Source organism: Diceros bicornis, chromosome 11, assembly GCF_020826845.1.
Source record: "Diceros bicornis minor isolate mBicDic1 chromosome 11, mDicBic1.mat.cur, whole genome shotgun sequence".
Classification (NCBI taxonomy): Eukaryota; Metazoa; Chordata; class Mammalia; order Perissodactyla; family Rhinocerotidae; genus Diceros; species Diceros bicornis.
The window spans coordinates 64752776-64778707 of NC_080750.1; the positions used below are offsets into that span (position 1 = coordinate 64752776).

The window sequence follows — 25932 nt, forward strand, 5'->3', positions numbered from 1 at the left end:
ATTATTAAATTAATTTTCATAAATGTTAGTGTTTCCTTATTGCCCTTTTAATGTTTATAGGATCTGTTGTGATGTTCCTTCTTTTTATTCTGATATAGATAATTTTTGTTTTCTTTTTGTTTTTCTTGAATACTTGTAAGACAGGTTTATCAATTTTCTTAGTCTTCTCACAGAACCAACATTTGGGTTTTTTTCTGTTTCATTGGTTTCTATTATTTCTTTCTGCATTTCACAACTTTTGGCATGTTGTGCTTTCATTATCATTCTTATCAAAATATTTTCTAATTTCCCTCTGATTTATTCTTTGACTCATGGGTTATTGGGTAGCATGTTAATTCATTTGCGTATATTTGGGGGGGATCACCTTCTTATTGATTTCTTAATTTCATTATGATCAGAGAACAGACTTTAATGTTTCGATCTTTTGAAATTTTTTGAGACTATATTCTGTCTTGATGAACATTCTGTGTGCACTTGAAAAGAAGGTCTAGGGCCTGGCCCCATGGCCTAGTGGTTAAGTTCAATGCACTCCACTTCGGTGGCCTGGGTTCAGTTCCTGAGCACGGACCTACGTCACTTGTCAGTGGCCATGCTATGGCGGCTACCCACATACAAAATAGAGGAAGATTGGCACAGATGTTAGCTCAGGGCTAATCTTCCTCAAGCCAAGAGAGGAAGATTGGCAACAGATGTTAGCTCAGGGCAACTCTTCCTCAAGCAAAAAGAGGAAGATTGGCAACAGGTGTTAGCTCAGGGCGAATCTTTCTCAGCAAAAAAAAAAGAAGGTCTATTCTGTTTGGGGCATAGTGTTCTATATATATCAGTTAGGTCAGGTGGTTGTTCAAATATTCTGTATCCTTACTGGTGTTTTTTTTCTGTTTGTTCTATCAGTCACTGTGAGAGGGCAGTGAATCTCCAAATATGATTGTGAAAATTGTCTGTTTTCTCCTTAGTTATATGAGTTTTTACATCCCTCATTTAGAAACTATGTTAGTAGATATATACACATTTAGGATTGTTATATTTTCCTGATCAGATGATATTTCTCCTTAAGAAATGTCCCTTTGTGTCTTTGGTAAAACTCTCACTTTGAAATATGTCTGGTTTGATATTAATATAGCTGCATTAACTTTCTTTTGCTTATTGTTCACTTGGTGTATCTTTTTCTCAGTCTTTTAAATTTTAGCCTATATTTGTCTTTAAATTAAAACTGATTGTCATGTAGACAGATAGCATATAGTTAGGTCAAGCTTTTTTTTTAATCTAGTCTGACAATTTCTACCTTTTAATTGGCATATTTAGATCTTTTACATCTAATATTGTTATGTGTGCTCTGTTGCTATTGGTTTCTATTTGGCTTTCTTATTTATTTTTTTCACTGTAACTTCTTTTTTACCTTCTTTTGGGCTAATTGAAAAATATTTTTTAGCATTTGGTTTTAATTTCTCTTTTGGCTTTTTGGTATACCTGTATGTATTTGTTTGTTTATTAAAGTCTTTCCTCAAGGACTCTAGTATGTATCCTTAACTTATCACAGTCTACTTAAAATCAATAATTTATCACTTCCCACTACACAAATATAAGAACCTTGCAACAGTGTGATTCCATTTACCTGTTCCCCTACCTCCCTTGTTTTGTATTAACGTTGTTGTATCTTTTACTTTTACAGATGTTATGAACCCATTTTACAATGTTATTCGGTTTGTTTAAAACAACCACTTGTCTTTCAAGGAAATTAAGAAACTATAGATAATCTTTTATGTTTTCCTTCATATTTATTATTTCTGGCACTCTTCAGTCTTCCCTGAAGATCTGATATTCATCTGCTGTCGTTTTTCTTTAGCCCAAAGAATATCCTATATTATTTCTTATTGTGCATTTCTCCTGGAGAAGAATGCTCTCCCCTTTTGAGAATTTCCTTCTTTATTTCTCTTTTTTTTTAAAAGGATATTTTCACTAGATAGAGAATTCTGGTTGATAGTTTTTTACCTTCAATACTTCAAAGATGTTACATTATCTTTTAGACTTCTTTTCTAAGGAGAATTTAGCCTTCATTTGTGTCACTTCCCCCCTCAACCCCAACATGTAATGTGTCTTTGTTTATTTTCAAAATTTTTCCTTTATTTTTATTTTTTGTAGTTGGACAATGATGTGCTTAGGTATAGTTTTCTTAGTATTTGTCTTGCTTGTGTTTCACCAATGTTCTTGGATCTGTAAGTTGAGGTTTTTTAACAAATTTGGGAAGTATTCAGCTATTAGTTCATTAAATTTCCCCCCCCTCCTTTTCACTTTTTCTGTTCCTTCTGAGAATCTAGAACTACAGATATGTTAGATTGCTTAATATTGCTCTAAAGGTCAGAGAAGCTCTATTCTTTATTAATTTTTATTTTTCATTGTTTTATCTTCTTATTTCTTCTGGTTGGATAATTTCTTCTGCCATTTCCAGTCTTCTGTTAAGCACATCCAGGGAATTTTTTATTTCAGTTTTTATTCTTTTCAGTTATAGAATTTCCGTTTGCTTCTTTTTATAATCATTTTAATTTCTCTGCTGGTGTTCCCTATCTGTACATTTATTAAGACCATATTCTTCTTTACAGCCTTGGACCTGTGTGTAAAAGCTGCTGTAAAGTCTTTATCTGCTAAATCCAGTACCTGGGCCATCTTGGGGTCTATTACTATTGACTGCTTTTTTCTTGACTATGGGTCATATTTAATGAGTTTTGACAATTGTATTTACCCATGTAACTTACACCCCAATCAAGATATAGAAAATTTATGACTCTAGTTACTCCCCACAGTCAGCCAGTGTTCTGATTTCAGATTAGTATTGCCTGTTCTGCCTGTTAAATTTTACATAAATGGAATCATACGATATGTACTCTTTGTGTTTGGCTTCTTTTGCTCAGCATGTCTGTTCAAATCATCCATACTGTTGCATGCATCAGTAATTTATTCTTTTTTGTTGCTGAGAAATATTTCACTATCACAATTGAATTTGTCACAATTTTTAATTAGTTCTCCTGTTTATGGACATTTGGTTTGTTCCCAGTTTTTGGCTTTTATGAATAAAGCTTGTTCTTGTATAAGGCTTCTTTGTGAACATTTCTCTTGAGTAAATACCTAGGAGTGAAATTACTAGGTCATAGAGTACTACCTTGTTTTAAAATTCTGTAAATTTTTTTTTAAATTATAATCAACGCTTACTTGATTTACATATTTTTAAAAATTTTTTGTTTATTGCATAACTGGTTTATAACGTATAAATTTCAGGTGTACATCATTATACTTCTATTTCTCCATAGATTACGTCATGTTCACCACCCAAATACTAACTACAACCCATCACCACACACTTGTGCCGAATTATCCCTTTTGCCCTCCTCCCTCCCCACTTCCCAGCTGATAACCACCAATCCAATCTCTGTCTCTATGTGTTTGTTGTTGTTGTTATCTACTACTTAATAAGGGAAATCATACAGTATTTGACCTTCTCTCTCTGACTTATTTCACTTTGCATAGTACCCTCAATGTCCATCCATGTTGTCACAAATGGCTGGATTTCATCGTTTCTATGGCTGAGTAGTATTCCACTGTGTATATGTACCACATCTTCTTTATCCATTCATCCCTTGATGGGCACTTAGGTTGCTTCCAAGTCTTGGCTATTGTGAATAATGCTGAAATGAACACGGGGGTGCATGTATCTTTACGCATTGGTGTTTTCAAGTTCTTTGGATAAATACCCAGCAGTGGAATAGCTGGATCATATGGTAGTTCTAGCCTTGATTTTTTGAGGAATCGCCATACTGTTTTCCATAGTGGCTGCACCAGTTTGCACTCCCACCAGCAGTGTATGAGAGTTCCCTTCTCTCCACATCCTCTCCAACACATGTTGTTTCCTGTCTTGTTAATTATAGCCACTCTGATGGGCATGAGGTGATATCTCATTGTAGTTTTGATTTGCATTTCCCTGATAGTTAATGATTTTGAACATCTTTTCATGTGTCTGTTGGCCATCTGTATATCTTCTTTGGAGAAATGTCTGTTCAGGTCTTTTGCCCATTTTTAATTGGGTTGTTAGTTTTTTTGTTGTTGAGATGCATGAGTTCTTTATATATTTTGGAGATTAACCCCTTATCCAATGTATGGTTTGCAAATATCTTCTCCCAATTGTTAGGTTGTCTTTTCGTTTTGTTGATGGTTTCCTTTGCTGTGCAGAAGCTTTTTGGTTTAATGTAGTCCCATTTGTTTATTTTTTCTATTGTTTCTCTTGCCCGGTCAGACATGGTGCTTGAAAAGATGTTGCTAAGACCAATGTCAAAGAGCGTACTGCCTATGTTTTCTTCTAGAAGTTTGATAGTTTCAGGTCTTACATTCAAGTCTTTAATCCATTTTGAGTTAATTTTTGTGTATGGTGTAAGGTAAGGGTCTCCTTTCATTTTTTTGCATGTGGCTATCCAGTTTTCCCAGCACCATTTGTTGAAGAGACTTTCTTTTCTCCATTGTATGTTCTTGGCTCCTTTGTCAAAGATTAGCTGTCCATAGATGTGTGGGTTTATTTCTGGGCTTTTGATTCTATTCCATTGATCTGTGTGTCTGTTTTTGTGCCAGTACCATGCTGTTTTGGTTACTATAGCTTTGTAGTATATTTTGAAATCAGGGAGTGTGATCCCTCCAGAGGAGGGACTTGTTTTGTGGCCTAATATGTGATCATTCCTGGGGAATGTTCCATGTGCATTTGAAAAGAATGTGTATTCTTTGGTTTTTGGATGGAATGCTCTGTATATATCTACTAGGTCCATCTGTTCTACTGTGTCATTTAAGGCCAATGTTTCCTTATTGATCTTCTGTTTGGATGATCTATCCATTGGTCTAAGTGGAGTGTTAAAGTCCCCTACTATTATTATGTTACTATCTATTTCTCTTTTTATGTCTGTTAATAACTGCTTTATATATTTAGGTGCACCTACATTGGGTGCGTAGATATGTACAAGTATTATATCCTCTTGTGGGATTGTTCCCTTGATCATTATGTAATGCCCTTCTTTGTCTCTTTTTACAGTTTTTGTTTTAAAGTCTATTTTGTCTGATATGAGTACTGATACCCCAGCTTTCTTTTCATTGCCGTTTGCATGGAGTATCTTTTTCCATCCCTTCACTTTCAGTTTGTGAGCGTCTTTAGGTCTGAAGTGTGTCTCTTGTATGCAGCATATATATGGGTCTTGTTGTTTTATCCAGTCAGCCACCCTGTGCCTTTTAATTGGAGCATTTAGTCCATTGACGTTTAAAGTAGCTATTGATAAGTATGTACTTACTGCCATTTTTTAACTTTTTTTTTCCTCAGTGTTTTAGTAGTCCTTCTCTGTTCCTTTCTCCTTCTATGCAGAATTGATGGTCTCTTTAGTTTGACCTCTGTCTGAAAGCTCTACTCTTTAACTCCCCTCCTCCCTCCTTTTATGTTTTTGATATCATATCTAACCTCTTTTTTGTGCATTCGTATCCATTACCCTCTTATCATGGAAATAGATAATTTTTCCTCTTTGCGGTCTTCTTTTTTCCCCTTAAATCAGTCCCTTTAACATTTCTTGTAGCACTGGTTTCTTGGTGACAAACTCCTTTAATTTTTGCTTGTCTGAGAAATTTTTGATCTCTCTTTCCATTTTGAATGATAACCTTGCTGGGTAGAGTATTCTTGGCTGTAAGTTTTTTCCTTTTAGCACTTTAAATATATTGTGCCACTCTCTTCTAGCCTGCAAGGTTTCTGCTGAGAAGTCAGCTGATAGCCTTATGGGGTTTCCTTTATATGTAACTTGTCTTTCTCTTGCAGCTTTTAGGATTCTCTCTTTATCTTTAATTCTGGACATTTTGATTATGATGTGTCTTTGTATGGGCCTCTTTGGGTTTATTTTGTTTGGGGCTCTCTGTGCTTCCTGTACCTGGATGTCTGTTTCCTTCCTTAGGTTAGGGAAGTTTTCATCTATTATTTCTTGAAATAGATTCTCTGCCCCTTTGTCTCGCTCTTCTCCTTCTGGGACACCCATAACACGGATGTTGGTGTGCTTGATGTTGTCCCAGAGGTCCCTTAGACTGTCCTCACTCTTTTTAATTCTTTTCTCTTTTACCTGTTCAGCTGGGTAATTTCTTCTAGTCTTTTGTCCAGCTTGCAGATCCGTTCTTCTGTATCCTCTACTCTGCTTTTGAGTCCCTCTAGTGAAGTTTTCATTTCCAGTATTGTATTCTTCATTTCTGATTGGTTCTTTTTATATCTTCTCTTTCTTTGTTGACATTCTCACTGAGTTCGTCTATTCTTCTCCCCAGATCAGTGAGCATCCTTAGCGCTCTTTGTTTGAACTCTCTGTCAGGTAGGAGCCTCCCACGCTCCACCCGCTCCTTATGCGCGCCCTGCCCCACTGAAGTGGGCTCAGTTGCCAGGCTGCAGAGAATCCAGTCACCAATCTATGCAGGCCCAAAAGTTGCCTGAGGGCTTGTTGTTGGGTGGGGCCAGTCTCTAGGGTGGGCTGCCTGCCCTGGCTGAGCTGGATTAAATCGGTGCTCTAGGGGCCAGCCCCGTGGCTTAGCGGTTAAGTGCGCGCGTGCTGCACTGCTGGTGGCCCGGGTTCGGATCCCGGGCGCACACCAACACACTGCTTCTCTGGCCATGCTGAGGCTGTGTCCCACATACAGCAACTAGAAGGATGTGCAGCTATGACATACAGCTATCTACTGGGGCTTTGGGGGGAAAATAAATAAATAAATAAAATCTTTAAAAAAAATAAGTAAATCGGTGCTCTGGTGGGTGTGGCAGACCTGGGCTAGCAGGCCCCAGGGAGAACTCCAATGGCGTCTGTGTCAGCACGCCCACACTAGGCCACAACAATGGCCGCCGCCAATGTCCCAGTCCCTGGAGAGGTCTCACCTCTCACAGCAATGCACTCAGAGCCTATCAGGTGAGTCTCTTTTCACCAAAGCACTGTGCACCTTTCTTTCTGGTGATTTTCGGTTGCTTTCTTAAACAGGCGAGTTTGCGCGTGGACCCTTTAAGAGCTGGTTTTAATTTCTTTGTGAACCAGCTTTTCTGGGGTGACTCCCCAATGTTTTAGTAGCAGGCAAAGTCAGATATGATGCCACTTGTCTCAATTGTGCTGGGTCCACAAAATGCCCACAGCGGGGCCGCTCCCCGGCTCAGGGCCCCGCTCCTCCAGGGGGAGCTGCATACCTTTGGGCTGCTCCCGGGTGGCCGTGAAGCTGGTGGCTTGTGAAGGTGGCCATTTTTCTCTCCAGAAGGGAGTTTCTGCCTCTTCTACCTCAATTAGGATTGTCGTTTGTTGCAGGAGTTCCTCTTATCCAGCTTTCAGTTCTGTCTCAGGAGTAATTTTTCCACAAGTAGTTGTAAATTGGCTGTGTCCGCGGGAGGAGGTGAGTTCAGAGTCTGCCTATGCCGCCATCTTGACTTCTGTCTGATTTACATATTTACCACTTTGCTTTGCTCATCATTACTTCTTGAATCCTACTCCATTCTTCTGAATTTAGTGTCTTTTTTGGTGAATTATATCCATCATCAGTGCTTTTAGCAGTTATCTTTTAGTGACAAATTATTTCTTTTATATGTTGAAGTTTTTCTTTGCTCTCACTTTGAAGAATCCTTTTACTATGGAAATATCAAACATACAAAAGTAGAAAAAGTAACGTGATGTGCCCTCATGTACCCCCTCCTGACTTCAAAATGATCAGTTCGTCACCAGTCTTATTTGTCTATACTCCTACTACTTCTCCACACCTCTCATGATTGTTTTTTTTTTTTTTTTTTTATTGATGTTTTAATGGTTTCTAACATTGTGAAATTTTGGGTTGTACATTTTTGTTTGTCCATCACCCCATATATGACTCCCTTCACCCCTTGTGCCCACCCCCCACCCCCACTTCCCGGGTAACCACAGTCCAGTTTTCTCTGTCCATGTGTTGGTTTATATTCCACATATGAGTGAGATCATACAGTGTTTGTCTTTCTCTTTCTGGCTTATTTCACTTAACATAATACGCTCCAGGCCCATCCATGTTGTTGCAAATGGGACAATTTTGTCTTTTTTTATGGCTGAGTAGTATTCCATTGTATATATATACCACATTTTCTTAATCCAATCGTCAGTCGAGGGACACTTAGGTTGCTTCCACTTCTTGGCTATGGTGAATAATGCTGCAATGAACATAGGGGTGCATAAGCCTCTTTGGATTGTTGATTTCAGGTGCATTGGATAGATTCCCAGTAGTGGGATGGCTGGATCATAGGGCATCTCTATTTTTAATTCTTTGAGGAATCTCCATACCGTTTTCCATAGAGGCTGCACCAATTTGCATTCCCACCAGCTGTGTATGAGGGTTCCTGTTTCTCCACATCCTCTCCAACATTTGTTGTTTTTTGTCTTGGTGATTATAGCCATTCTAACGGGCGTGAGGTGGTATCTTAGTGTTGTTTTGATTTGCATTTCCCTGATGATTAATGATGTTGAGCATCTTTTCATGTGCCTATTGGCCATCTGTATATCTTCCTTGGAGAAGTGTCTGTTCATTTCCTCTGCCCATTTTTTGATCGGGTTGTTTGTTTTTTTGTTGTTCAATTGTGTGAGTTCTTTATATATTATGGAGATCAACCCCTTGTCAGATGTATGTTTTGCAAATATTCTCTCCCAGCTGGTTGGTTGTTTGTTCATCTTGATTCTGGTTTCATTTGTCTTATAAAAGCTCTTTAGTCTGATAAAGTCCCACTTGTTTATTTTTTCTTTAGTTTCCCTAGTCTGGGTAGGCATGTCATCCGAAAAGATTCCTTTAAAACCAATGTCAAATAGTGTGTTGCCTATATTTTCTTCTATGAGTTTTATAGTTTCAGGTCTCACCTTCAGGTCTTTGATCCATTTTGAGTTAATTTTTGTGAATGGCGATAGCACATGGTCCACTTTCATTCTTTTGCATGTGGCTGTCCAGTTTTCCCAACACCATTTATTGAAGAGACTTTCCTTTCTCCATTGCATATTCTTAGCACCTTTGTTGAAAATTAGCTGTCCGTATATGTGTGGTTTTATTTCTGGGCTTTCCATTCTGTTCCATTGATCTGTGTGTCTGTTTTTGTACCAGTACCATGCTGTTTTGATTACTATTGCTTTGTAGTATGTTTTGAAGTCAGGAATTGTGATGCCTCCTGCTTTGTTCTTTTTCTTTAGGATTTCTTTAGCTATTCGGGGTCTTTTGTTGCCCCATATAAATTTTAGTATTCTTTTTTCTATTTCTGTGAAGAATGTCATTGGGATTCTGATTGGGATTGCACTGAATCTGTAGATTGCTTTAGGTAATATAGACATTTTAACTATGTTTATTCTTCCAATCCACGTGCATGGGATATCTTTCCATTTCTTTATGTCATCGTAGATTTCCCTCAATAATGTCTTGTAGTTCTCATTGTATAGTCCTTCACCTCCTTGGTAAGATTTATTCCTAGGTATTTTATTCTTTTTGATGCAATTGTAAATGGTATTATCTTTTTGAGCTCTCTTTCTGTTAGTTCATTATTAGCATATAGAAATGCAACTGATTTTTGTAGATTGATTTTGTACCCTGCAACTTTGCTGTAGTTGTTGATTGTTTCTAACAGTTTTCCAACAGATTCTTTAGGGTTTTCTATATATACAATCATGTCATCTGCAAATAGTGAGAGTTTCACTTCTTCGTTACCTATTTGGATTCCTTTTATTCCTTTTTCTTGCCTAATTGCTCTGGCCAAAACCTCCAGTACTATGTTGAACAGGAGTGGTGAGAGTGGGCAGCCCTGCCTCGTTCCTGTTCTCAGAGGAATGGCTTTCAGTCTTTCCCCGTTGAGTATGATGTTAGCTGTGGGTTTGTCATATATGGCCTTTATTATGTTGAGGTACTTTCCTTCTATTCCCATTTTATTGAGAGTTTTTATCATAAATGGATGTTGTATCTTGTCAAATGCCTTCTCTGCGTCTATTGAGACGATCATGTGGTTTTTATTCTTTGTTTTGTTGATGTGATGTATCACGTTGATTGATTTGCGGATGTTGAACCATCCCTGCGTCTCTGGTATAAATCCCACTTGATCATGGTGTATGATCTTTTTAATATATTGTTGTATTCGGTTTGCCAATATTTTGTTGAGGATTTTTGCATCAATGTTCATCAGCGATATTGGCCTGTAATTTTCTTTCTTTGTATTGTCTTTGTCTGGTTTTGGTATCAGGGTGATGTTGGCCTCATAGAATGATTCAGGAAGTGTTCCATCTTCCTCTATTTTTTGGAATAGTTTGAGGAGGATGGGTATTAAATCTTCTTTGAATGTTTGGTAAAATTCACTGGAGAAGCCATCTGGTCCTGGACTTTTATTTTTTGGGAGGTTTTTGATTACTATTTCAATCTCTTTACTTGTGATTGGTCTATTCAGATTCTCCATTTCTTCTTGGTTCAATTTTGGGAGGTTGTATAAGTCTAAGAATTTATCCATTTCTTCTAGATTGTCCAATTTGTTGGCATATAATTTCTCATAGTATTCTCTTATAATCCTCTGTATTTCCATGGTATCTGTTGTAATTTCTCCTCTTTCATTTCTAATTTTATTTACTTGAGCCTTTTCTCTTTTTTTCTTAGTTAGCCTGGCTAAGGGTTTGTCTATTTTGTTTATCTTCTCGAAGAACCAACTCTTTGTTTCATTAATCCTTTCTACTGTTTTTTTGGTCTCAATATCATTTTTTTCTGCTCTGATTTTTATTATTTCTCTCCTTCTGCTGGCTTTGGGCTTTGTTTGTTCTTCTTTTTCTAGTTCTGTTAGGTGTAATTTAAGGCTGCCTATTAGGGCTTTTTCTTGTTTGTTAAGGTGGGCTTGTATCGCTATGAGTTTCCCTCTCAGGACCGCTTTTGCTGCGTCCCATATGGTTTGATATGGCATGTTATCATTTTCGTTTGTTTCCAGATAGTTTTTGATTTCTCCTTTAATTTCATCAATGATCCATTGGTTGTTCAGTAGCATGTTGTTTAATCTCCACATTTTTGTCACTTTCCCAGTTTTTTTTTCCTGGTTCATTTCCAGTTTCATAGCCTTATGGTCTGAAAAGATGCTTGTTATGATTTCAATCTTCTTAAATTTATTGAGGCTTGCTTTGTTTCCCAACATATGGTCTATCCTAGAGAATGTTCCATGCGCGCTTGAGAAGAATGTGTAGTCAGCTGTTTTTGGGTGGAGTGCTCTGTATATGTCTACTAGGTCCATCTCGTCCAGTTTTTCATTTAAGTCTAATATTTCTTTATTAACTTTTTGTCTGGATGATCTGTCCATTGCTGTAAGTGGGGTGTTAAGATCCCCTACTATTATTGTGTTGTTGTTGATTTCTCCTTTTAGGTTTGTTAATAGTTGTTTTATGTACATTGGTGCTCCTATGTTGGGTGCATATATATTTATAAGTGATATGTCTTCTTGATGGAGTGTCCCTTTTATCATTATATATTTCCCTTCTTTGTCTTTCTTAACCTGTTTTATCTTGAAGTCTACTTTGTCTGATATGAGTATGGCAACACCTGCTTTCTTTTGTTTGCCATTAGCTTGGAGTATTGTCTTCCATCCTTTCACTCTGAGCCTGTGCTTGTCTTTAGTGCTAAGATGTGTTTCCTGAAGGCAGCATATTGTTGGGTCTTGCTTTTTAATCCATCCTGCCACTCTGTATCTTTTGATTGGAGAGTTCAATCCATTTACATTTAGGGTAATTATTGAAATATGAGGGCTGAATTTTGCTGTTTTGTCACTTATTTTCTGGTTCTTTTGCATTTCCTTTGTTTCTTGTCCCATTTGTTTTGGACTGCCAATTCAGTTTGGTTGTTCTGTCTTATGATTCTTCTAGTTTTCTCTTTGTTTATCATATGTGGTTTTAATTTGATTATTTGTTTAGTGGTTACCTTGAGGTTTGGGCAAAAAATCTTCTGTATGAGATAGTCCATTATCTGATAGCCTCCTATTTCCTTATACTAAGTCAATTCAGTCACTTTCCTCTTCCCCTTCTAAGTTGCTCTTGTTATACCTTATTCTATCTTGTGTTGTGGCTGTGTGTTTACAGTGATGAGGTTAAATTGATTTTTGGTGAATTTCTTCCTTTGATCTTTGAGTTTAGTATTTAAGTGGTTGCTAACCTATTCCGGTAAAGATCTACTATTTCTCTGATTTTGTCTACCTACTTTTCTCCTTACTCCAAGCTTTGTGTTCCCTTTCTCTTCTTGTTTTCAGGCCTGAGGGCCTTCTTGAGTATTTCTTGTAGTGGGGGTCTCATGGCCATGAACTCCCTTAGCTTTTGTTTATCTGGGAGAGTTACTATTTCTCCATCATATTTGAAGGATATTTTTGCTGGATAGAGTATTCTTGGCTGAAAGTTTTTGTCTTTTAGTATTTTGAATACATCATTCCAGTCTCTTCTAGCCTGAAAAGTTTCTGTTGAGAAATCCGCTGAGAGCCTGATGGGAGTTCCTTTGTACGTTATTTTTTGTTTTTGTCTAGCTGCCCTTAATATTGTTTCTTTGTCGTTGACCCTGGCTAGCCTTACCACTAGGTGTCGTGGTGAAGGCCTTTGTCTGTTAATATATATAGGCGTCCTGTTGGCTTCGCTTACTGGTATTTCCTGCTCCTTCCCCAGATTTGGGAAATTTTCAGCTATTATATCCTTGAATAGGTTCTCTGTTCCTCTCTCCCTCTCCTCTCCCTCAGGAATACCTATAATTCTTATGTTCCATTTTCTAATAGAGTCCGATATTTCTCGGAGTCTTTCTTCATTTCTTTTTAGTCTTAGTTCTCTCTCTTCTTCCATCTGGAGTATATCTGTATTCCTATCCTCTAAAGTACTAATTCTTTCCTCCATATTGTCAGCTCTGTTCTTTAAAGATTCCAGATTCTCCTTTATCTCCTCCATTGTGTTCTTCATCTCCATCAGCACTGATAGGTTTTTCTTTATGATTTCAATCTCTTTTGTGAAGAAACTCCTAATCTCATTTAATTGTTTGTCTGTGTTGTCTCGTATTTCGTTGAGTGTTTTTATGATAGCTATTTTGAAATCTCTGTCATTTAGTTTATGGATTTCTGTGTCTTCGGGGTTGATTTCTGGGTGCTTGTCATTTTGTTTCTGGTCTGGTGATTTCATATATTTTTGCATTGTGGTTCCTGTGTTGGTTTTGATTTTCCTCATCCTGGAAGTCTCTGGTTGCAATTTCCACCTGCCGCCACTGTCTGGTGGTAAAGGGCTGTGTAGTCTAAGCCCCCTGCGCTCTGCCCCAGTTTTTCTGCTGCGATCCGCAGTTTTGTTTTGTTTTGTTTTGTTTTCCCCACTGCGATCCACGGGTCCAGTCCAGTTTGTTCAGGTCTGCCTCGGATCGCTAGATCTGGTCGAGCTGCAGACTCCGGGTTGCGGGGAGGGGGGAGCTCTCTCTTTTGCCCTCTGGGTCCCTGACGTGGGAGGCTTCTCATTTGCCCCTCTTTATCCGCTCTCTGGGGTGCTCAGATGTTGATGGTAGCCCTGTGGCTCCTCTGAGCCCTCTGTGCGGGAGTTTCCCACTGGCTGAGAGAGCCCGAAGAGCTACAGTTTCCCGCCGAGGGCCGCCCCTCCCCCCTCTCTGGGAGCCGCGCGGACCGGATCGCTGATCTGATGGGGAGGGAGCGGAGTTCTCCTTACCTCTCCCCACTTCCTCCGGGGGCCCAGCACGTTCGGCTCTCAGATGTGCGGCAGTGTGGATCCCTCTGCTCTAGCTTTTCACTGTCTGGGATTCCGTTGTTGGTCTGTGGCTGTTGCTTTTATTGTATCTTGTGGGGGAAGAATTCACGGGAAAGCTCACTCCGCCATGATGCTGACGTCACCCAACCTCATGATTGTTTTGAAGCAAATCGCAGATGTTAACTTCATCTGTAAGTATTTGTACCGGTATCTCTAAAGCAATACCCACAATAACATTTCACTCCTAAGAAAAATTAAAAATAATTCCTAAGTATCATCAAACATCTAGTTAGTGTTTAGATTTCCCCAGTTGGATCAGAAATATCTTTTAGTTATTTTGAGTGAAAATCCAGGTAAGGTTCATGCATTGTGATTAGTGGACGTGTGTCTCGTCTGTCTGATCCATATGCACCTCTTTCTCGCTTTTTCCTGTTGCGTTGTATTTCTTGAAGAGACCAGGTGTTTGTATAGTAGACTCTGTATGTTCTTATTTTTGCTGGTTATATCCCCATGAGGTTGTTTAAACATGATTCTTTGTCCCTGTATTTCCTGTAAATTGATAGTTGGCACTATAGCCTTGATCAGATTCAGGCTAATTCCAGGGAGAGGTGGGAGGTAGGGTAAATGAATGGGTAGTTTTGTGTACTTCCCTCAGGAGATGCATCGTTTCTGATTGTCTCTCTTTTTGTGATATGTGCAGCCCTTGATTGATTATTGGCTAGAGCTTTATTTAATGAGGGGTCATCCTCACTCTAGAATGTTAGTTTAACTGCATATAGAACTCTAGATTGATCCTAATTTTTTCTCAGCATTTAGATGATTTATCTTCTGGCTCTTTATTCATCTTAAACTTATTTTCTGTTTGTCTCCTCTTTTTTGTTTCTCTCTTCCCTATCTTTGCCTTCTTGTAAATCGTTGACTTTTTAAACTCAGTTTTAATGTATCTTTTGGCATTATGGCTTTTTCTTTGCTTTATTTTTTAGTGATTACTCTCATGATTACAAAATATCCTTACCTTTTCACAGTTTAAAGTTAATATTGTACTACTTTATGTAAAATGTAGAAACCTCATACCTGTATAGGTCCACGTACCAACTGTATTGCCAGTGAACTTGAAGTCATTCAGGGGCGGAGCAGAGGTCTGGGGGTGGTTGTGTGCTTCTTCTTCAGGCATTATCTTATACAAATTCCTCAAGTTGACTTGCTTGTTCTTTTAAAAATGTTATGAGGATACAGTGTTTCACCACTTATAACTTGGATTAGATTTTCCTAAAAATTTAGTTTTATTCACTAAGGGGAAAGAAATCTTCTCATATCATAGGCATTGTTTGTAGGTCTGTTCCCAGCCTTTGGTAATTAAGAGCAGGTGAGAACATGGTTGGTTCAGGGCATCTATTCCTGTCTTGTAGAAACAACTCAAATACCACTCTTTTCCTGAAAGGTCAGTTTCATCATCTTCACTCAGTAAATAGCATGAAAAATTAAAATAAATAAGACATAGTTTCTGACTTTGAAGAGTTTAAAGTCTACATGGAGAGCTATGCATGTGTGTCATCGGCTATGTGATTTAAAAATGAAAAACCTCATTTTCTTCTATGGCAGAAGTTAGTACTTGAACCAGTTAGCGACAAGCACTGGCGTTAGATTACCCTTCAGATAACTATTAGGAACACTGGATATTAGAACATTTTAGAAGTACCCCAATTGTTCCTATTCAGTTGGAAAAGGAAACACCATTGTGTTTGAGGATAACTATAATAATACTATGTTTTTCTAATATTACTTTTTTTAAGGATACTTTTTTGATTTATATTGTTAGATTTGCTTATGAATGATATTTGGCAAATTTACAGTAAAGAAAATGTGTATGTAATTGTTTTTGTCTTATCTCTTTTCCTTTCAATATTGTTGCCAGGATTTAGTAGCCTAGCAGCCTCCTACTTGAACCCAGTAAAATCCTTTGTGCCACAGATGCCAAAGCTGCTGAAGGCTCTGTTCCCTGTCCGCGACGAGAAAAGGGGCAAACAGCCGTCTCCCCTCGCACATCAGGTAAAAGCATCAGGAAAGCAACGATGAACATTTTTCTAATAGACTGCTGGCAAAATGATGCTCTATATTGTGCTGCAGCTGGAGGGAGAGGGATAGCAATGAGGGGGGGCTAGAACTGGGCTTTTAGACCTAGTAAAAGCTTGTGATAATTTCTCTTCCACTCTCTTCATAGATAACAGAGCTGTTTAAACTTATTGACACTCTCAATCCTTTTTGCTTTTAAAAAATGCCAAGTACACTACTAATGTGATTTATGGTAATATCACTTAGAGCAACAATAGTAAAATTTATGAAGTGCACTTAGTGTTGTTTGTGTGTTGCCAAACAGAAAATGTAATTCTATTTTTAATTCTTGATTTCATTTCTTATTTCAAACAGTTTCATATCATCACTGTCCTCCCCCTAGCCTTTTTCCTCTACTGTGGTTTACCTGTTCTCTCACTTAAAATATTAGAAGTGATCACTTGTCTTATTTCCCCTTTTTCTGAAAACTATCTACTCAGCCTTAGAGTAAGTTTTACGGAACATGTTAAAGGGTTTTATGAACAATCAGGAAACTGCTTTTATGTGATGGTGAATGGGAAGCCTGTTGGAAATGCAATTTCTAGCCTTATATAGGTGTAAATTCAGCAGAAAATGATAAATGAGGATTTATTTATACTCATTCAAAAACACATACAGTGCAAGTTTAGTTGTTGAAATAGGTCTTTTGACATCAGCTTCTCCACATCCACTTAAACATTCAAGTTGCAGAAATGCAGGTGAGTCCTTGTCTGAGATAACTATTTAAAAGAATTTTCTAAGTTTATGAATACATATTCAAGGGTGATAGTAGTTTTGTAAGGTTGCTATGCAGGTATATAATTTGTTCAATCTAGCATTATATAAGCATATACATAAGCATACATGTACACATATTGGATGAAAAAAATTAAACATCAAGATTTTGGAAATGTTTAAACTTAATTTAACTCGGCACAAAACAGGTGCTTGACAGTTATCAAAATGACTCTGACTGTGAGAGAAATAGCAAGTCTAATACTTGGCAGGGGTTGGGGTAGGCAAAAATGATTTTTCCAAGGGTTTATTGTTATATACATTATTCTGTTCTAAGCTTCTATATCGTTTCACAAAGTATGATTCATGGACTGTCAGAATTTCAAAGATAGCTTTTAAAAAAGGTAACTTAAAAAAAAAAAAACAAAGCTTCACCTCATAACCCATACCCCACCTGGGGGCACCTTATAATCTACATTTATAAGCACCAAGGTGATTCTTATTCACATTAAATTTTGATTACCACCATTTTTAAATTGCTATGTGGTGAAGACAGAGTTATGTAAGTTAAAGGCGATTGCAATGACATTTGAAGTCATTGAATCAGACTACTATAGTTATAATTATTCTTTTAAAGCTACTTGGAGTTTTTAATGTAGCAAGTCATATCACCTGCTACAATAAGAAATTATTTTTACTGTTTTGCCAGTAAATGATTGGTTCTTCTGGATATGAAAGGAACCAGGATGTGTTAGAAAGAAATCTAGTGATTGGCAGATAACTGCAGTTTATAATGTCCAGTTGAAGAGAGGTAATCTTGAAATATTTTGAAGATATATTAAGCAATATTCATTCAGTTTACTTTTTTTTAGTATATAGGTACAAAAGTGTTGGAGAAAGTGATCCCAAATATTTCATGTTTCATAAATAAATGAAAATACAAATATAAGACTGGACTTAATGAAATGCCCAGTAGTGGAACTAAAACGTTCCAATTGGGTGGCGAAACCCCCACTCCACTGATGGACCTTTTCTCAAGGTCACCAGGAAGCTACATCTTGCCTGCACCGTCTCAGTCCTCATATGACTTGACATTATGCTTGAAACTCGTGCACGTTTGCCTGGCTTCCCTTCTGCTGACTGCTCAGTCTTTCTCAATTGCCTGTTCTGGGACTGTTTATTCTATCAGGTTGCTAATATTCAGGTGCCCAAGAGCTCCATCCTGGGCCCTCTTTTCATGGTAATTTCATGGTAAATCCATAGTTTTAACTATTTATGCATTGACAATGCTCACATTTCCTTCTCCAGCACAGACTTTGCCCCTGAGCTCTGGCCTCGTGGAGCTAATTGCCCATTCAGCTTTTCCACTTGTATGTCAATTAGGCGTTCACATTTTATAAGTCCAAAACATTACTGTTGATCTCAGCTCACAAGTCTGTTTACTCTCAACACACAAAATACTTACAAAAATACATGCCCATCTCAGTATATAGCACAGATGTCTGCCTAGTTGCTTGTACCTCACAAATAGTCCATCAGTAAAATTTTGTAGATAACACTTCCAATGCAGGGACCTCTAGCCATCTCCATTTCTCATCACTTATCCATGCCACCATCATCTCTTGCCTTGACTGTTGCAGCAGCCTACCAATTGATCTATCAGACATTTTTTGCCTCACAAAATCTGTCGTTCACAAAGTAGCCAGAGTGATCTTTCGAAGCTTTACATTAGTTCATGGCTTGAAACCTTCCACTGCTTCTCACTGAAACTGAATAAAATTAAATTTGTTATTGTGGCTAATAGTGCCCTATGTGGTCCCCTGACCTTTAATCTTTATTTCCCTTTTTTCTCCTCTGTTCACCATAGTAGGCCATCTTGGCTTTTGTTTTTTTTAATTTTGTAAACACATGAAGCTCATTTTGATCTCAAGAGTTTTTGCACTTGCCTTTCCTTCTACCTGGAATGCTCTTTCCCAGACTCTTTGCATGGCTAATAGGTCTCTAATGCGGTGGCCTACTACTAGCGTGGTCAAGAGAGGCCACTCTAAGGAAGAACGTCTGAGTTTAGAGTGGCCTTGACCAACCAAAGTACAACAGCAGCCTCTGCCATACACAATACACTATATTACCATATTTAATCTTTTCATTGGAGTTATTGTTATGTTTATGTTATGTTTATGTTTATGTTTATTGGTTGTCTCCTCTGTAGAATGTAATTCTTGGGGGCAGGGCATAGTTGATAGAAAATGTATGTTGGTTGACCCTTGACATATATGTATATATGTATAGTATTACAGTGTTAGATATAGATTATAGTATTAGATAGTTTGTATGGACCAAGTGTCATCCGGTGGTATAAAGCACTGTGTTTACAGTTTAGAGGAGAGAGAATCACATCTGTGTGGGAATTTGAAATATCAAGACATATTTATGAACTTTCGTTCCTAGATTGATGCAAAGTCCACTAAAGAACTATTCCTAAAGGGAAGAAAAACTTGAGCGTGTCGTTTTGCATTTAGTTGATCAAAGATGCTTGTGTTTATCTCATTTTTACCGACCATCTCTCCTAAAGCTCTAAGAGAAGTAAATTATAATTTTAAATGACAGTATCAATATAGAGATTTTCTTTACTAGGGCCACTTTAAATGTGCTTTAAGTTGTTACCACCTGAATGGTGTTTCATCCTTGGAAATGGAGCATTTTAATGCGAACAGAATTTCAAAATAACAGCTACAAGAACAATGCTGTGTTGGCTAGACTTTAGTGATCCTCAAGTTTTTTTATAATAATCTTCACTATATGGTATTCCATTCGCCTGGAAATCAGATTTGATACTTGAAAGTTGAGGTTCTTACTTTTTTTGATAATCTATCTGAATCCTCCTTGTGGAACCTCTAAGTCCTCCAGGCCTAACCAGTCTTGGCCTTAGAGCTTTCTCTGCTATTACCTAGGAATTAAAGTGGGGTAGGGGGGCTCTACATTCTCTTAGGCCTTCTCCAGACTTAACAGCTATAGATTAGTCAACTGTATCTCATATAATAAATGCTTCATCATGCCTCAGTTGTCTTACCAGGATCTTGCTGAAGGTGGGGAGCCCAGAAGTGATACAGTAATCGCTATGCTTAAAAATAGTGCTCCTGTTGGGGCCGGCCCAGTGGCGCAAGCGGTTAAGTGCGCGCGCTCCGCTGCGGCGGCCCGGGGTTCCCTGGTTTGGATCCCGGGCGCGCACCGACGCACTGCTTGGCAAGCCATGCTGTGGCGGCATCCCATATAAAGTGGAGGAAGATGGGCACCGATGTTAGCCCAGGGCCGTCTTCCTCAGCAAAAAAAAGAGGAGGATTGGCGGATGTTAGCTCAGGGCTGATCTCCTCACAAAAAAAAAAAAAAATAGTGCTCCTGTTATCTTCCTCTTCTAAATAATGTCCTTCTACCGAAGTAGCATTTGATCACACTTTTTTTTTAAGGCAAGTATTAGCTCCTTGTGCTTCTGGTTAATTAACATTCCCTTTTTTTGTTTGTTTATTTGTTTACACTCTTGTCAATGCAGTCCTTCTCTTTTATTATTATGTTGTTTAATTGATGTGTAAAAATACTTAAATAAGGAACTTTAGATTCCTTTCTGAAATTTTTCATCTTGATTTTGTTTTAACATTCAGGATATCAAGATTTTTTTGAGTAATTATTTAAAAAATACATTCGTTTGGGGCTGGCCTGGTGGCGCAAGCAGTTAAGTGTGCGCGCTCTGCTGCGGCGGCCCGGGGTTCACTGGTTCGGATCCCTGGCGCGCACTGACACACCGCTTGGTAAGCCATGCTGTGGTGGTGTCCCATATAAAGTGGAGGAAGATGGGCACGGATGTAAGCCCAGGGCCAGTCTTCCTCAGCAAAAAAAAGAAGAGGATTGACAGATGTTACCACAGGGCTGATCTTCCTCACACACAAAAAAATACATTCGTTCTAGCTACCATCTGCAGAGTTTTTAAAGGCATAATCTGTTTACGTTTAAGTCATAAACAAAATATTGAACATTATAGAGCCTAAGAGAGAACTCTGTCATATACAAGTAGAGATCACTCCTCAAGTCACAGAGTGACAGATCAACACATTTCAGCTCTACATATTCAGTAACTACCATCTCCAATTCACATTTCTCCCTCTCTCTACCAGAGAGATTATGGGAGACTTTGTTAGATAACATTATGGAAATAAAGGGACACCATGTCATGACTTTCCTCTGTATCACCAATCTAATTAGCCTAAAACAAAAATTCATGCTGATGAATATTCCCAGACCACCCTGTTCACTGCCTGGCTTTGCCATATAGCTCTGTGTGAGGAAGCTAATAGTACGACTTACCAGTAGCATGAAGAAATACACAATACCTGGAAACTCTCTGTTTTGACTCTGTTTTTTATTTGCCGCTAGTGCCTTGTTAGTGCACCAATTTCAATGGCCTATATATAGTCATTAAATAATATCAGACTAAAAAACTTGTAAGTTTTAGAATAGTATGAAAGATAGAACCCAGAAAAATATAAATCAGTGCATATGCCTAAAAGGAATCTAGATCAATTCTAGTATAGGAAGGGATAAATATTGATATTAATATTGCATAAGACCTAGAGACAATAAATAGATAGTAAGCTTGCTTAAGATTTATAATGTGAAACAGCACAAAAACCAAAACAAAAACCCCAAAATGGTTTGAGGATTGACAGAGAGTACATGGTAACCAAAGAGATTATTTATGATAGCAGATTCTTTTATTTCTACCTCACTCCCAACTTTCTCTTTTTATCATTTTTAAAGCCATTTCTCTATTTCCCGCCTAACTATAGTGAAAGACATTAAAACTTCCTCTTTTTTGTGTTTCTGTCCCAGTTTAGTTTGGAGACTTAAACTCCTCCCCTGAAATAGTCACAATAATGAAGAAACTCACACTAACCTACCTAAACACCACGCCTGGCTTCTCTGTGTCATTATTAGACTACACTCAGATTATTGCACTTGCTTCTGGATATGTTCCTACTAGAAACCCATTGACCAATTGGAATTATTTCAGAGAATAACATCAGGAATGATTTATGAGGAAGGATTAAAGGAGTTATTTATAGCTTGACCAAACAATGACTAAGAGAGCTGACTGTATAAGCATTCAAGGGCTATCAACACCAAAGGTGGTGTGCATTGTGTAAGGATGGGTCCACTAAAACAGTGGGATGAAAGGCAGAGAAGACAGAAATGAAATTAACGAAGAGAATGGTAACAGCTGTGAATAAGTAGAATGATTTATAGATAGCAGGGTACTCTCTAAAAAAAAAAGAGGGATTTCTTGCACTTCTATTTTTTAAAAATAAGAAGTTTGAGAATATAACAATAGTCCAGGTCAGAACCAAGGAATGCAGTAGGTCCTGTTTGTATCAGTCATTCCTCATATTTTCATTGTTAGATGAGGTGGAGGAGAGGCAGAAGTTAAGTAATGAAGGAATGATTATTATCAAAAAAGTACTTTTAATCGGTGTCCAAGAATGTTCAATTCGCTCCCTCATGCAAAGATACAAGCACATAGCCAAGGTGAAACGCTAATGAAAAGATTAATGTATATTAACTTATTCTTTGGAATCAGCAGGTTCTCAGATCAAGATGCTATTTTTTTTTTGGCATTATATTTAAATATTTGAAAAGATTCATGGATCTTTTAAGGTAGAAGTTAACAGTTTATTCTGAAGATTTAAAAACAAAGATTCTTAATATTTTACAAAATCTTTTAAACATATTCATAAAGACTTATGCTTCTCATTTTTATGGAGATTTGTTTTTGTTTGTAATCAATTTCTGTCTGAGTTCCAGAAATGCAAAGAGATACTGCACTGAAAGAGGTGGCAGCTGACAAAATTGCTGTCTTTGACCTTCTGATGCAAGTTTAGTAACTAATCTGGAAAATAATGAACTGCAATTAATGAAATCTGTACTCATATTCAAGTGTGTTTCTCAGACAGCACATAAAATAATTGAAAGAACTTCCTGCTCTCTAATTAGTTAGATTGAATTAATTTGGCATGATAGCTTTTTTCATGTATCAAAAAGTTTGTGTTCAGATGAAGCTATTTATGTACTTCTAACTTCGGGACTCCAAAGTCCAGAAGTTCATCTAGGGAATTAAAGAGTTAATGCTTAGATTTAATTTCCACCATCAAAAGCACAGTCACATTTCCAACCTGTCTTTGTTTAACTGTCTGCCCCTTCTCAGTGTCCTGCACATTGCTTAGGACTGCCTTGTCAACCACAGGGATATTTTTCTCCAATTTATTTATTTATTTATTTTATTTTGTTTTGCTTTGCTTTTTGAGGAAGATTGGCCCTCAGCTAACATCTGTGGCCAATCTTCCTCCTTTTTTTTTCCCTTTTTTCTCCCCAAAGCCCCAGTACATAGTTGTACGTCCTTCTAGTTCTTCTATGTGGGATGCTGCCTCAGCATGGCTTGGTGAGTGGTGTGTAGGTCCATGCCCGGGATCTGAACCGGCAAACCCTGGGCTGCTGAAGCGGAGCGCATGAACTTAAGCGCTACACCACCAGGCCAGCCCCTTTCTCCAATTTCAACACAGCTTCCAGTGTGGTAGAAGGGCAAAGCCTTGAGGAGAGAGAGCAGCACCCTGTTCATCTCTGGTGCTCTTGAAAAGATGCTTGTATAGTTACTCCATCTTTCATGTTGGTGATCCTCCCATACGTAAAATGGGAAGAAACAACCAGCTGCTAGTTCTTCCCTTGTACACAAAGATGCTGTTGTAGAGTACTCATGCTTGGACTCTCTTGAAGAAGAGAACCATGTAAATGCTTGTCCTTGTGTCTTGATTAAGGAGTCATCATTTTAACTAACTAAAATAAGAAAAAGGATCTATATCTTGTTTCCTAGCCTTCAGTTTTCCTTAATTGTTTGAGTTCTTTAAAAAATAATATATATGAGCATTTTTTCCTGTAATTTAGTACCACACATATTAAATATATTTGGATATGGTATGGTACATTCACTTATTCTTGAGTTAACAAAGAGAAGTTTGCACAGGCCTTCTGGAGTACAGACTTTTTTTAAAAAATTCAAGGCAAAGTGATTTCTGTTCAGTTGCTTTAGGGATAAATTCTTAGGCATTCTTATTACTGTTAGAAGATTCTTATCTGTCTTTTAGTTTTCCAAAATCATGACATTTTGCTGTCTGTCTTTGACCCAGAAATGTATGGATACTGTATTGACATACTTAGAGATACTAAGTTGACAAAGTTGTGTTCAGAACCAAATTTGTAGCTAATCTGAAAAATAATGAAAATAAGATAGTTTCTGAGGCAGTATAGAGGTCGATTGAAGAGACCTCAGACTGCCAGTCATTTTTCAGAAATTAGCATTGTATACTTTTGTATGATTCTCTAGACCAGGGGTTGGCAAACTTTTTTTGTAAAGGGCCAGATAGTATTATTTTAGGCTTTGTAGGCCATGCCTTCTCTGTCAAAACTAGCCATAGACAATACTAAACAGCTGAGTCTGGTTGTGTTCCAATAAAACTTTATTCGTAACTCTGAAATTTGAATTTCATATAATTTTTACATGTCACAAAATATTCTTTTATTTCAACAATTTAAAAGTGCGAAAACCATTCTTAGCTTATGGGGCGTACCAGGCTGATAACAGGCTAGATTTAGACCCTATTTTTAAGCTTTTAGTTGAACAGATACTCTGTTTCACGTAAACATTCTTCATCCTTTACACTTGAAGAACTAATAAACATTATTTTGGATGAAGTGAATATTACATCCTTTTTTAAAAAAAAAAACTAAATTTTTTTCACGTAATAAGTTTTAACAATTATCATGTAGAAGTTTAAAAAGTAAACTAGCTAAATTCTAAAAATAAGAAACTACAACTCCAGAAACATTGGTATTTAAATTTTTTATATGTAGTACCTTGAATAAATTGAACTAACACATATAGTGAAATAAAAAGTCTACTTGGATGGTCTTAACTCACTTTTATCTGCTGATAAAATAATTTACTTGTTGATAGAAGAAATGGTCCTTTTGATTGTTTTGTGTAATTAAAATTAAATAGAAATACCGAGTGTTAGATCCTGAGTGCCTGTTTCTGAGGAGCATGGGGACAATATTTTGCTCATACTGTATTCCCAGCTCCTGGGAAAATCTTTAGGATATAGTCGGCACCTGGTACATGTTTGTGAATAAGTAAATCAATAAAATCTAAGGTTCTTTGCTAGAAAGAAAATGGAGTTAATGTTGTGTCCTGAATGGCTTTGAAACTGATAAACACAAGTAGAAACTTTCGATTTTTAGATGAGATATAATTGTTGATTGTTTAAAAATGTGCTTATAGTAAGCCAACTGAGAAGTATCTTGGAAGACAATCCTCAAAATTCCAGTGATCAGGATTACCGTGATACTTACAGATGTCCTTACTGTGTGCAGGGATTTTATATGCATCAGCTCGGCCACAGTGCCAAGTCAGGTCAGTACTGTCCAGTGGAAATAGAATGTGAGCCAAGTGTGTCATTTTAAATTTTCTAGTAGCCACATTTAAAAAAGTAAACAGAGGGGCCAGCCCAGTGACGAAGGGGTTAAGGTCGCATGCTCCGCTTTGGCAGCCCAGGGTTCTCGGGTTCGGATCCCAGGTGTGGACCTATGCACCGCTTTCAAGCCATGCTGTGGCAGGCGTCCCACATATAAAATAGAGGAAGATGGGCATGGATGTTAGTCCAGGGCCAATCTTCCTCAGCAAAAAGAGGAGGATTGGCAACAGATGTTAGGTCAGGGCCAATCTTCCTCATACACACATACAAAAAAAGTAAAAAGAATCACGTCAAATTAATTTTAATAATATAATTTATCCAGTGTATTCATAATATCATTTCAACCTGTAATCAGTATAAAAAACTTACTGAGATATTTCCATCTTTTTCTCTGTACAGTCCTTGAAATCAGGTGTGTATTTTACATTTCTAGCACATCTCAATTCAGATACTAAATTTTTGTCGGAAATACTCAATCTGCATTTAGAGTTCATGAAGTTGAAAAAATAGATCCACATGCCCAAGCTGTTCCAGACATAGTTAACAGCACTTTAATGTCTAAATTTACATATTATTAATTAAAATTAAGTAAAATAAAAAATTCACTTCCTCAGTCACATTAGCTGCATTTCAAGTGCTCGGTAGCTACATGTGGTTGGTGGCTGCCATGGTGGATGGCACAGAGTCAGAGGGTGATGTCAGATCTGAGTTAGACATTGAGGAAAATGAGACTCTGGAAGGGTAAGCACCTCGCCCAAGGTTACAGAGCCTAGTGAGTGGCAAAACTG

General features: G+C 37.6%; 1 protein-coding gene across 3 annotated transcripts in view; it reads left to right on the plus strand.

The window, feature by feature from the left end:
• KIF13B (kinesin family member 13B) overlaps positions 1-25932 on the plus strand; it is a 196265-nt gene that overhangs the window by 152854 nt on the left and 17479 nt on the right. For all 3 annotated transcript variants that reach the window (XM_058550417.1, XM_058550415.1, XM_058550416.1), the window contains one exon: positions 15664-15797. In XM_058550417.1, coding sequence (XP_058406400.1) covers positions 15664-15797 — 134 coding nt within the window. The remainder of the gene's footprint in view (positions 1-15663; positions 15798-25932) is intronic.